The 12,390-nt window shown below is 39.0% G+C and overlaps 1 protein-coding gene across 17 annotated transcripts; it reads left to right on the forward strand.

Moving 5' to 3' along the window:
* The first annotated feature begins 7,236 nt into the window (after nucleotides 1-7,236).
* Nucleotides 7,237-12,132, forward strand: LOC113590189 (uncharacterized). Of its 17 annotated transcripts, none has more exons than XM_027030220.3 (7): nucleotides 7,237-7,514; nucleotides 7,785-7,961; nucleotides 8,067-8,321; nucleotides 8,485-8,577; nucleotides 9,517-9,531; nucleotides 11,104-11,226; nucleotides 11,315-12,132. In XM_027030220.3, exons 1-6 carry the CDS (start codon nucleotides 7,451-7,453, stop codon nucleotides 11,214-11,216), a joined length of 717 nt encoding a protein of 238 aa, XP_026886021.1. In that variant the 5' UTR covers nucleotides 7,237-7,450; the 3' UTR covers nucleotides 11,217-11,226; nucleotides 11,315-12,132. The 17 variants fall into 17 exon arrangements, with proteins under 17 accessions (XP_026886021.1, XP_026886029.1, XP_026886038.1 ...); XM_027030228.3 differs by having other exon boundaries at nucleotides 11,104-11,220; XM_027030237.3 differs by having other exon boundaries at nucleotides 9,520-9,531.
* The last annotated feature ends 258 nt before the right edge of the window (nucleotides 12,133-12,390 follow it).

Genomic DNA, 12,390 nt, shown 5'->3' on the forward strand with positions numbered 1-12,390 from the left:
CCACCAAATAATATGCAGCAATACACAAGGCATACATGTGCAATGAATGCACTGAAATAAATGTCAGACATATGACTGTACATTGGAAAATATTTTTGTTTAATAAAAATCTAGATCCACCTATGTTTGTTTCAAAACATTTATGCGTTAAGAGCGAACAATATGCAGACTGTCACGGTGCGGCCCCTCCCCCAACGTCCCAACGTCTGTGTGTGTGTGTGTGTGTGTGTGTGTGTGTGTGTGTGTTCGTCTGTATGGCCACGCCCTCCCTGTGTTTCACACCTGCTCCTTATTGTGTGTTGTTAGTATGCATGTATATAAGTCTTGTATCTGAGAATAGGTGTTGTTGATGTTTAAACCCGGTTAGCTTCTAACCACACAGTAGTCTTTTGTGTCACAATAAACATTTGTTGTGTTTAACACGACTTGTCCTCACATCCTGCTTTACCTCCTCGCGTCACAGAAACATCGACCAGCCGAGGATGCCGGGAAAGAGAAACAAGAAAAAGAAGGGGAAGAAGGCACGTAACCGTTCGTAACCTCCCCAGCGCATACGGGGAACCCCTCCATATTCCTGGGCACTCTTGGTACCGCAACGACAGGGGAGAGTGCTCCTGAAGAATTTTGGGGGGCACTGGGGGTGGTTCAGGGGAGGACTCTGTGGAGTCCTTCAGGCCCCTGATGGGCTGTGACAGCTGGTACCAGGGAGACCAGTATCAAGGTCCAGACTCCGCGGGGTCCTATTACCCTTACTGGGACCACCAGGAGTACTACGGGGAGTATGAACGGAGTGAGGGCCATAGTGATGTCAGCCTCTGATCGGAATGCACCGACATCAGCTTCCGATCTGACTTGGAGGTCTATCAGGCAGAGAATCCGACGATGGAGTTGGAGGAGGTCCTCCATAGGGATTCTCCCTCGGAGATGGATACCGCATCGGCGGATTCCGAGAGCAAAGGGCCTCCGGCGCCCAAGGTACAACCCAAGGCTCCGCCCAGGAGGTGCTGTAGGCTGAACAAGTAGGCTGCCCAATGGGGCTTGCAGGGAGGCACCATCAGATGAGGACGCTCCCCCCGCAAAGGCTCACAGCCCCAGAGCTCAAGCGCCTAAGCCGAAGGCAAGAAGGCAGCATCACCAGCGCCCACCCCAGAGAAAGACAAATCAGCGTGCGCGTCTCCAGACATACGTGCGCCTAAGCCGGAGCAGCCGCCACCACACAAATCGGCAAGAGCGGATCCAGTCCAGCCGGGGTGGACTCTGACCCAGCCAACAAGTGGGGGACTGGCTGGAGCTCCTGCTACCTTCTCAGACTGTTTAATGGCCCTTTATGTAGTCTTGTTTTTGTACCTGTCCCAGTCACTGTGCCTCTCCCTGTTTTTGATCACTGTACCTGTTACTTTTTCCCCTTTTGTCAGTGCCTGTTCCTGTCAGTGTGGCCGTCCTTGTCTGCTAACAACGTAGTTGTCTTTTGTATGACAATAAACATTTGTTGTGTGTAAGACGACTCGACTTTGCATCCTGCTTTACCTCCTCATGTCACACAGACAAAAAGATAAAAAGAAACAAACGCAAGTCTCCAACTGAAGCATTTAATGAAAGGAATGAAAACGAAACAGAACATAAAACGTTACTAACACAATCAAAAGAGCCAATGTAACATCAATGACCAAAAATGGTCAGGCAAACTAAACAGGCTTAAATAAGGCTAAACATAACCATATAATAACCCCGAGGTGGTGTGGCAATAAGACACAACACACACCACCTGAGGGAGGCGTGGACAAACATAAGCAAGACATCTGACAAAACAAACATAAGTTCACTTGTGTTGCTGCAAGTGGGGAGCATCACCATAAATGTACCCCCACTAAAGGCACATCCCTGGAGCGCGTAAGCTTCAGCGGCAGCATAACAAAGGGGCTGGAGGGAGGGGACGTGATGGGAACCATGTCTGTCTGGAACCGAGACACTAGCACCATGTGTCCCATTGACCTGAGCGGGCACTATGTATGCTGGGTGGACAGGAAGGGGGCTCCAGCATGAGAGGAACCCCATCAACAAGAGAAGGCCTCCCTGCCTCTCTAGAGTATCTCCCGCCCTCGGGCTCTGGGTGGCATGGTATGCTGAGTGTCCCAGGCCCAAGTGGGCATGGTGCCTGCTGTTTCCACACCGTCTGTCCCTTGTTTTGTTATGCTGCCACTAATGATTGTGCGGTCCAGGGGTGTGTGCTTTGGGGGGGGGGGGGGGGGGGTACTGTCACAGTGCCACCCCCTTCCTGTTGACAGTTACCAGCATTCAGTGACACACGTGGACTTTTTTTATGTTATGTTAAGTTTATGTTATTCTTGCGTTTGCTTTGTCACACCTGAAGCTGCCCGTAGCCTGGGCGTAACTTTGGACAACCAGTTGTCGTTCTCAACTCATGTTTCTAATCTAACCCGGTCTTGCAGATTTCTTCTTTGTAACAAACGAAGGATTCGGCCCTTTCTCTCTCAGGAAACTACCCAGGTGCTTGTGCAGTCTCTTGTGGTCTCAAAGTTAGACTACTGCAACTTGCTACTTGCTGGTCTTCCTCTAAAAGCCATCAAGCCTCTACAACCTGTCCAGAATGCAGCAGCACGACTGGTCTTCAATCTTCTGAAGTTTACACGTTACTCCACTGCTCCACCTTCATTGGCTCCTGGTAGCTACACGCATCAGATTTAAAACCTTGATGCTTGCCTACAAAGCCAAAAATGGACTATCTCCTTCATACATGAGGTCAATGGTCAAAGCCTAATCCGTACCTGGAGTACTTCGAACCTCAACTATGGCTCGGCTTCAAATACCTTGCTTCAGGACTCATGGATGACAAGCAGTGAGACTATTTTCTGTCCTGGTTACAAGATGGTGGAATGAACTCCAACTTGCTGTCAAGACAGCAGAGTCCCTTGCAGTCTTCAAACACAGACTGAAGATCCATCTATTTGCAGAATGTTTAAAAGACAACTGACACTGCTCACATATTGACTGACTGATTTAGTACTTATTGTAGGGTATTAACAAAGTCTAGCACTTATTGTTTATTGCACTTATAATTCTAGTTCATTGGTATGTTGGACTCTAACCTACTGTTCTGTACTAGGATATTCTATGAGTAAATGACAAAGCACTTTGTAAGTCGCTCTGGATAAGAGCATTTGCTAAATGCTGTAAATGTAAATGTAAATGTCTTATTTATATTTGTCCACATCTCCTTCAGGTGGTGTGTGTTGTGTCTTATTGTTGCACCCCCCTCAGGGTTATTATATGATTATGTTTTTTGTTTTGTTTTTTTAAGCCTGTTTAGTTTGCATGACCATTTGTCAGTCATTGATTTTATGCTGGCTTCTTTTGTTGTAGATAGTATACTTTTATGTTGTCTTTTGATTTTGTTCATTTCATTAAACACTTCTGTTGGAGACTCTTTCTTTTTCATCTGCACATTCTTCATCTGTGACAGTATATTTCCGAGAAATTAAGACCTATAATGATAGTTCTAACTTGTATTTCATCCTGGACTAAAATTAAGGATTTACTATCACCTGTGAATGCAATCAGATTTTAATGTTATGAGTTTCTATTTCATCCATACTTAAATTGCCTGTGTGAAATTAAATAGTGTCAAGAACACTTGCCAATAGGGACTGTATAGTTACATTTTTGTGAAAACAGAGAAAGAGAGAGAGAGAGAGACAAAAAGAGAGAGAGAGAAAGTTAGAGAGAGAGAAGAGCCGAGGAGAGCTGTCTCCTTGGTAATGGGTAATGACCTCATAATTTATTTTATTTCTTGTATTCAGTTCAGTTCACAATTCAGTTAATGTGAATGAAGGTCAGTAAGAACTAAATGACATACAGTTTTTCTACTGTCTTGAGTCTTGCATAAAATCTTTTCGTGTTTTGAATGTGAGACCAGTTAGTCTTAATCACTTACAAACGGCAGCACACTTATCATATTCTACCATTCATGCTGATATTGCCTTTGTTATTACATTAGATTCATATTATGGAAATATTCCATTAACACACACTTTCTTCTGAACAAGAAGAAATAAAATAAAATACATCACAACATAAAATACATCACATAAAAATACAATAACAGATTATTTTGAAGTATTAATAGTAGTAAAAATATTTTTTCTATGGAGGCATGTTCAACCCCATCAGCGTAGTGTAACACCATATATGTGACATTCTGCCCCCTGCTGGACACTAACGGAAGCTCCTGGGGCATTTATAATGTAAATTTACATTTGGCGTTAAGCAGATGCTTATCCAGAGCGACTTAGAAAACAGCTTAAGATGTCTACTTTAAGATCCTTAGCTATTACAATTAGGTTAGACTCCAAAATACTCTAAAACAATAAACTGCTAGAATCAAGTGTAAGTGCTGAAACCTAGAATGAGAGCTAAAATACAATACTATACAATACAATACTACACAATACAATACTTCACTACACAATAAAATATAATTCAACAGCAATTACTAAACAAGACAGGTCAAGTGCAAATATAAAATCTTACAAGTGCCTGATTAGGTTTAATTTAATTGCTGTAATGTCTTTTTCAGGAGCTGTATACTCTTCTTTACCTTGCATGGGTGACTTGCTTACATTGAACTGTAGATTGTTATGTATCTAAAGGATAAAATAAGCAGTACAATGCATTAGAAGTTGATAAAAATAAGAAAAAAGATGATATTGTGTTGACAAGTGAGGTCATGAGCTGGGGAGAAGTTGCACCTATGTGTTTTCCCACTGATCCCAGCCCATTCTGGTTAGGGTGGTTAAGCAGGTTTAAGGTCAGTGTTAATCAATGAAATTGAATGAAATTATTGCTTATGGTGAATGCAATCTCCTCACTCAGTGCTTTCACTCTTTTGTGTGTCATGCAACAGCCTGTTCTTTATTCATCAATATACTATCTCTCTTAAAGTCCTTTTACTGCATATTATGACTGGATAATATTATCACAGTATCCAGTTATAAAGCTGTTCTGTGTAGTTTGTGGTGAATTTTGGGTGTAATGTTTGCATGTTTTGTTGCCATTTATTGTTTATTGATGATTTGTTACACATCCTTTTTGAGAAAAGTGTTATACAAATGAAAGTTATTGTTGTTTTTTTACTGTCAACATATTGTGCAATATACAATATATGCAATGTACATCTGTCACGGAACACTCCCCTTCTACTGGTCATGTGATATGGCCCGCCGTGTGATGTGGGAGGTCTTCGTTGACTGTGCATCATTTGTAACCATGCCTAAGTTGTTAAGCACACACCTGCATCGGTTTAGTCTTGTCTTGTTTGTATGTATTTAAACCCTTGTTAGTGTGTGCATTATGGTCAGTCATTAATCCTGTTCTTGTTCATGTTTGTGCCTCTGTTCACCTTCTCAGTGCCCATGTTTGTGTTCACTATTTGTATTATATGTGAGTGATGATGTTGTGAATGTTCATCAATAAATGTCTGTCTCCGTTGAGCAAGTCTGTACATCCTGCTCCTCGCCCTGTGGCACTCGGGCCACACTCAACAGCCACTGTGTGGCCTGGCACCTGTTTGTCACAAGTGTATCTATAACAATAAACTGCAGACTTAAATTGCAGGTGAGTTACAATAAAACCCATGTGAAGTTGAATATTTAACTTTGCTTAGACCTAGTTTTCAGTGACCAGTTAAGCAAATCTGCAACATAATATGACATACATATGGTGTGTGGGAGGGTGTGTGTGTCAAGGAATATTAATTTCAGTGATCTTATTTTGAAATTACCACATAGCTTGGAATATTGGAAGTTTAGATATGGCAAATGTTCTTTCTTGAGTAGTACATTTACGGTTATAGTTTGATTCACAATGGGTTTTTTTATATAAGTAATAAGATGCCATATCTATATTTAAAGTTTGTTTACAAACATTACAATTTTAAATGCATTTTTGTGCTCTTCATCTAAACATTTGCCAAATATTTATATATATATATATATATATATATATATATATATATATATATATATATATATATATATATATATATATATATATATATATATATATATATATATATCGTGCACCTTTATGTTAAGCATACTAACTACAATTATAGCTATATTAGTCACGAAGATACAGTTTGAAGATTACTGCAACAAAACGTGTATCACATGAATGTCCCGTGTATGTCAGGGTTATTTATTTTTTGCTGTGTGGTTGGAAGAATTCCCTCAGATTTTTTTTCTTTGCATTTCTGCTTTATGCTGGTTAAAATAGAAATCTTAAAAAAAATATTTAAATATCCCCCAGACACACAGCACGCACACTTTTACTCCACAGTATAACCTATGTATTCCATTATACAAATGGCATCACATATACAAGCTTTTGGAGTGTCTCGAAAAATTTGCACAAAAGTCTAATACAAATATTAGTACAAGATATCAGGTTTTCTTACTTTAGCCCAATAAACATTGTGTCCTCTCTAATAACCATAATCTTGTATTATGCAGAAACTCACACATGTATAAGGTTACTCATAAACACAATCTGTGCCAAAGAGAAACAAAGAAGAAATCTTTGGCCTCTTTAGGTTTTCACTTTATATATCTGGGGGAAAAGGGTCAGAATGTGAGCAACAATTAACTATTGCACTAAAAAATGTCAAATGTATCACTCAGTACTGGTGACATGTTGCACTCCTCTCTGTTTGTACTTTGACTGTCAGTGAATCAGTAGTCACGCTGGGACAAATGTAATGGGTGTCAGAAAAGACAAAGAGTTGTTAAACAGCATGTGAAAATCCAGTGGGGTCTGTAGTGTTCTTTGTAGACATGAGGAGAAGATTCAGAATTAGTACTTTGTTCATATTTCAATAACTAAAATCTGGTTACAACAGAGTGGAATGTGGTTACCCAGGGTCTGTGATCACTCCATGGCTGTCAGTCTGGACTTCCCGGTTTTCTTATTTTCAGCAGTATGTAGCACAGTTAAAGAGGCCATCCAAAACCTGCTTAATGTGCATTACTATTTGATCTGGCCTACTGTTTGATAAAATATCTAATAGCGTATTGTATTATTATTTAGATAATAACAGTACATCGTCAGTAGGCTTTATAACGAAGACTTCATGTCCTATGAACAAACTGTTTCTCTAGGTTGCTTACTATGAGTGAAGTATGCACCCCCCCCCCCCCCCCGCCCCCCCGGTTATTCTCCTTCCTACAAATAATATCGGAGAAGAGCGCATTTAGGAAGCCCAAGAAAAAAGCGATTTTGTTTTCGATGTGCGTGGAAATCATTTCGCACGAATGCTTTCGGTTACGGCTGAATTTTAACTTCTATAGTGAAGTTTAACTTTTCATAGTGAATCGGCAATTTGAAGAGAAACCGCAAATAACCTAATAGAAAGTAGAAGAACCGAATCTCCTGTCTAATGGAGATGCTGCTCGTTATACAACTGGCTTTTCTTTGGGACCTGTCTTTGGGTATTTCAGACGGTAAATATTTATCTTATTAGCCAGACCTATTTAATTTGCAGATCTAATCCGTGCATATTTTAACACTAATAGTTTCACCAAGTCCTTATCCAACGTTGCATTTCCGTTTAAATATTCTCGGGAATGCACGTACCAACTATTTCGATGTATTTTTGCAACATAGCAGTGTCCAGTGCAGAATGAACTCGAGATACACTGAATCAGTGTCAACACTTGGAGAGTAACTTGGACTGTGTGGGAGTTATTTTAACTGTTGGATTTTCTGTACAGACGCAGTTATTCAGTACAGTCGCACAGGAGTTGTGAAGGACAGTGGGGCTATGAAGGAGGCTGTCTGGGTCAACGGTGTTTCAGTAGGTCTTCTCCACGACGGGGTGTACAATATCACCACCACTGCAATATCCATCGATTCACTGATAACTGTAGAGAATAACAGTTCCTTTCCAAGTAAGAATGTCTTAAAATAACATTTTACTTTTTTCAGTTTAATGATCCTTGATGCAAACAAGTTTGACACCGTGCTACTGTGCTTTGCCTATTTTAAATCCTCAGACAATCTCAACTACATTCCTTTGCGGGAGTGCAGACTGAAAGGACAACGAGTTGTTTTGTGGTCCAACCAGAATGGCAAATATATTTTGGCTTTATATCCAGCCAACGACACATGGACGGCGCATGAGCCTCAGCGAGGTACTTTGGGGCAGATATGGAATCACGATACTGCGCGCTCTATTGTAAAGGGTTTGCAGCTAGAGGAGGAATGTGCCAAACTATTGGAAAAGCTCCATTACCTCGAGAATTCAGATGGTACGTTTTACGTCGTTTCTTTGGTCACTTAGACTCAAAGCTCAGCATTACTAACATGTGTCAGTAGACGTTTTTTTTGCATAGACAATATGTGTATTCCTAGTGTTGTATTGTTATCTATAAATCTGCTTCAAAATGTTGAAGTTAGCAAATGTTATCCCAGGAATGTACATGATCACCGTTGTGGTTCTCCTGCTAGCAGCAGTAGTCTTCACTGGTCTTATCTTCCTAAGCTTCGTGATGTCCAAAAAACATGGTGAGTCATACAGAATGTACAAATACTTTAAACAACTGGTATTCTTTTTTTTAAGTTATCAATGGTGTTAGCATAGCACTGAAATGTTTCAACTGAGTTAGTGATACCCCGTTAGAGAATTAGCATTACTCAGTCTGTCACGGGCTTAAGCGTCAGTGTTTGCTGGGCTATTTAAACCCCTGTCAGTACTCCCTTCACGGTTGGTCATTGTTTCTTAGCGTCTGCGTATAATGTTGATGTCCATGTTCGTGTAGCCCTTGTTGGTGTTTGTTTAGCGTATGTCTATGTTATCCTTAGCGTTAGGTGTGTATATGTTCGATGTTACTGTTATGTGTGAGTACTACTATTGTCCTAAATGTTTTATGTCATTAAATGTTTCACTCCGTCGAGAGAGTCTTGTGCGCCCTGTTCCACACCCCGCGGCACTCGGGCATTCGTTACACAATCAAATGTGAAACACTCCAAAAATATTTTCTTCAAAATTACTAAATGAACACATACCTGGGACACAAATAAAAATGTGATAGTTAAATGATCTGTATATAGATTAGGATTGAATTAATATATAGAAAAAAAACATATAACATGAATATAACATAGAATGAATTGCTTAAAATGGATAAAACTTTACTAGAGGGATTAATCGACACAGTTAGTCAGTTGTTAGTCAATTGTTAAATTGTTCTACCTACATGCAGTTTGACTCTATGTGAGATTAAGGATACAAAATATCTTAACCTGTAAAATATGCCTGGGTGCAAAACAGCCAAGTTTTATCTCCACACGACTAATCACACTAATGTGTATTATTACTGTATGTTAAAATCGATGAATCCTGTTAATCCTGATGCAATTTTTCTGCATTTCTCTTTCTCCCTTTTGCTTCCTATTTCTTTTCTTTCTCTTGTTTTCCATCACTTTGATATCATGAAATATCAGCAGCACAAGTTGGAGGTAAGTGAGATTTTCAAATTTAAGATTTTTTTCATCTTCAGATTAGCGATTAACAGATTATAGATAACAAATTAACCTTAGGCCCAGTGCTCATGTCAGTATTAACTGGACTGCACTTATATGCTTCAGATTGAGTGTAGGCGATGGCTGTTAGGGTACCTGAGCAGGTTTGAAATCAGTCCTGTTTAATGAAACTGTTAACAATGAATGTCCAGTCTGTTTTGTATGCCCAAAGCTATTTTAACACTCATCTATTGCTTAAGGCATGGGTGTTAAACCACAGTGCTGGCCTTACTCCTTTTTTTCATGAACATTGTTAGTTGGCTACTTCCAATATATGGGGAATTTTTTTTATTTAATTGATTCCTAATTTGGTTTCACTTATTAATGTACTCAGAGTGTTAACAGGTTCATGTAGATTTTAAACTTCAAGCTTGCTTGGCTGCATAATAAGAAATGATAATAACACCACATTACCAGAATATTACAATCTCATCAAGATGTAAAAGAGTGCAAGGAGTGATTAGCACTAGAACAGGAATGTCCTGATTTCTTGATAACATCTCTATAACTTTGCATACCTAGTAGCAGAATGCCTGTTTGAGGGAAAAAGATTAGTATATGGTTTTAAAAGGTAGCATGTACTGTATGTGCGGTGAAGAAGTGCTGCTTGCGCTGTGATCTTGCAGCTCGACTCCCTAATGCGGATTGTTGAGTAAAATGATCTTATATTAAAGTTATTCATCAAGCTTAGTTAGCCAGCCAAGACAGCCAGCTCAGTTAGCCAGCTAGAAAGGACGACGAGCATAAGCACAAGTTTTGTTTTAACTTCTCAGCTCCTCAGCCTCCTAAGCCCTTCAGAAATGCGTTCACATGTACTAAAGGGAGGAAAATGTTACATATGCAGCAATGTGGCCCTTCAGCACTAGAAGTTGATTTTTTTGGTCTTAAATCTATGAAATAATGTCAAATGCAAACAACACACACTATATAAAAGTTTTTTTTTGGTTGTTGTTGTTTTTATTTGTTTGTTTTTTGTCTTGAAACAAAAATTTGTGTTCTCAGGCTTACTACCACAGACCTACACTAAACAAAACATTTTTATTATAGGTCAGAAGTTACTAAGAACAAATGGGTCTTGTACCCATCCATGGAAAGTTCTGTTGAAGCTTGCCTTGTTGAAGGGCATTGCAAAAATTTCATATTCTCCACAAATATCTTCCAGTTCAAGGACAAAAACCTTACAAACATTCTACAGCAGGAAAAAAAGAAGGGTGGAGTTTTATAAGGCTCCACACATACTCTACCAAATAACATAGGCTTCATTTTTAGGGTTGCTGTAACTAACCCTTACCTTACCATAACCCAGTAATGAAGATCAATAAACTTGAACAGAAATATATGAAATCTGCTTTAAGTGCATCCAAAGTGAACCAATAAAAGTGAACAAAAACTTGTTATGGCTTCCTTTTGGACTTAAGATACTTCTAGACACACATTTACTATGTCATTTTACTTATGCTACTACTTGGGTCAAATTGCACTCTGTAAAAATCTGCATATGTCTCTCAGGTGTTCTGGGTTCCATCATCCACTACCCTACACATTCTTTGGGCATGTCTTTTGAGGGACACACCAAACACATACCATGTAACATACCTTCAGTGTCTAGAGTTCCCTACTAACAGGGTGAGGGTGAGTTACTCAACAGCACTGGATCAAAAAATTTAATATTGTTTAATATTGCTTGATATAGTTTCAAGTCATTATCTCTTTACATTAGGTTACCTCTTGGAAGCATTCACCTTGCTAAAGGATGCTAATGTCCTCTGGACCTGGTCTACTGGTGGTCCCTCAAACCAAGATTATTATGGGAGCCACTATTGGAGATGGATCATTCAGCAGTACAATGTCCTTGTGACTGTGTTCTGCAGTATTTTCAGTCCCAGCGGAAAACCTAGCTACCTCTCCTAATATAACCTTTCCTCCTCTTAGCTTCTTATTACATTTTTCTGTGTGTGTGTCTTTGATATAATACTATAAAGTGACATTGAGTGTGAGAAAGGCCCTATTTTATTAATAATAATAATAATAATAATAATAATAATAATAAACTCATTTTTTTCCAGCATTACATGTATGAAACATTTGTTGGTGCTTCATGTTGTTGCTTAGTTTGTTGCTTCATTGAACCAATCAGTCCGTTTCACAGTGAGATCATGCTGGATACAGATAACACTGCAGGACACATGACAGCTGGAATCAGGTTGTATTACCCTATGCCATACTTCTTTGTTCTCTAGCAAAAAAAAAACTTCGGGATGCATATATCTGCTGCTGGATTAGCCTGTTCCATGCAAAAAGCAAATGCAAATATTCTGCTTTAGAGCAAGATAACTTTCTCATATGATAAAAATAAGAGCTCATATTAAAAAGTGAAAACATATTAATGTGCACAGTATTCATTCTGCTTTACAATTGAATTATTGTAAAAAGTGCTGACACTTCCACTTAGAATTATAAGATTTTGTCACTGTCTGTATTACCTTGTTTATCCAATGTATGGTTATACTGTTCTATAAAAATATTGTAAAAAATTAATTTAAATATCCCTGTATGGTATTATTTTTATGAACCTAGATAGATTGGTAGAGGAAATGTGTGAAGACCTACCTTTGAAGCGCTCACAGTTACCAGAATGAATAAAATTTTGCTGGCTCGAGCATATTAGTAAAACTATAAAAACAACCTAAACGCAGTTCAAACAATTTAGGTAAAAGTGAAGTCCACCGAACTATTTCCACGAACGGTATTAGAAGATTGAAAAATATGACTGCGTTAGTTCCTACTGTACAGCCC

The sequence above is a fragment of the Electrophorus electricus genome, chromosome 11 (genome assembly GCF_041902795.1).
Source record: "Electrophorus electricus isolate QZ-2024a chromosome 11, ASM4190279v1, whole genome shotgun sequence".
Lineage (NCBI taxonomy): Eukaryota > Metazoa > Chordata > Actinopteri > Gymnotiformes > Gymnotidae > Electrophorus > Electrophorus electricus.

What these genes read in the sequence shown, in the direction of transcription:
- LOC113590189 (XM_081723107.1), top strand. Translation starts at nt 7,451, where the DNA reads ATGGAGATGCTGCTCGTTATACAACTGGCTTTTCTTTGGGACCTGTCT. An exon ending in GTCTTTGGGTATTTCAGACG is followed by an intron (nt 7,515 to 7,784) that starts GTAAATATTTAT and finishes TTTTCTGTACAG; the next exon opens with ACGCAGTTATTCAGTACAGT. An exon ending in GAATAACAGTTCCTTTCCAA is followed by an intron (nt 7,962 to 8,066) that starts GTAAGAATGTCT and finishes TTAAATCCTCAG; the next exon opens with ACAATCTCAACTACATTCCT.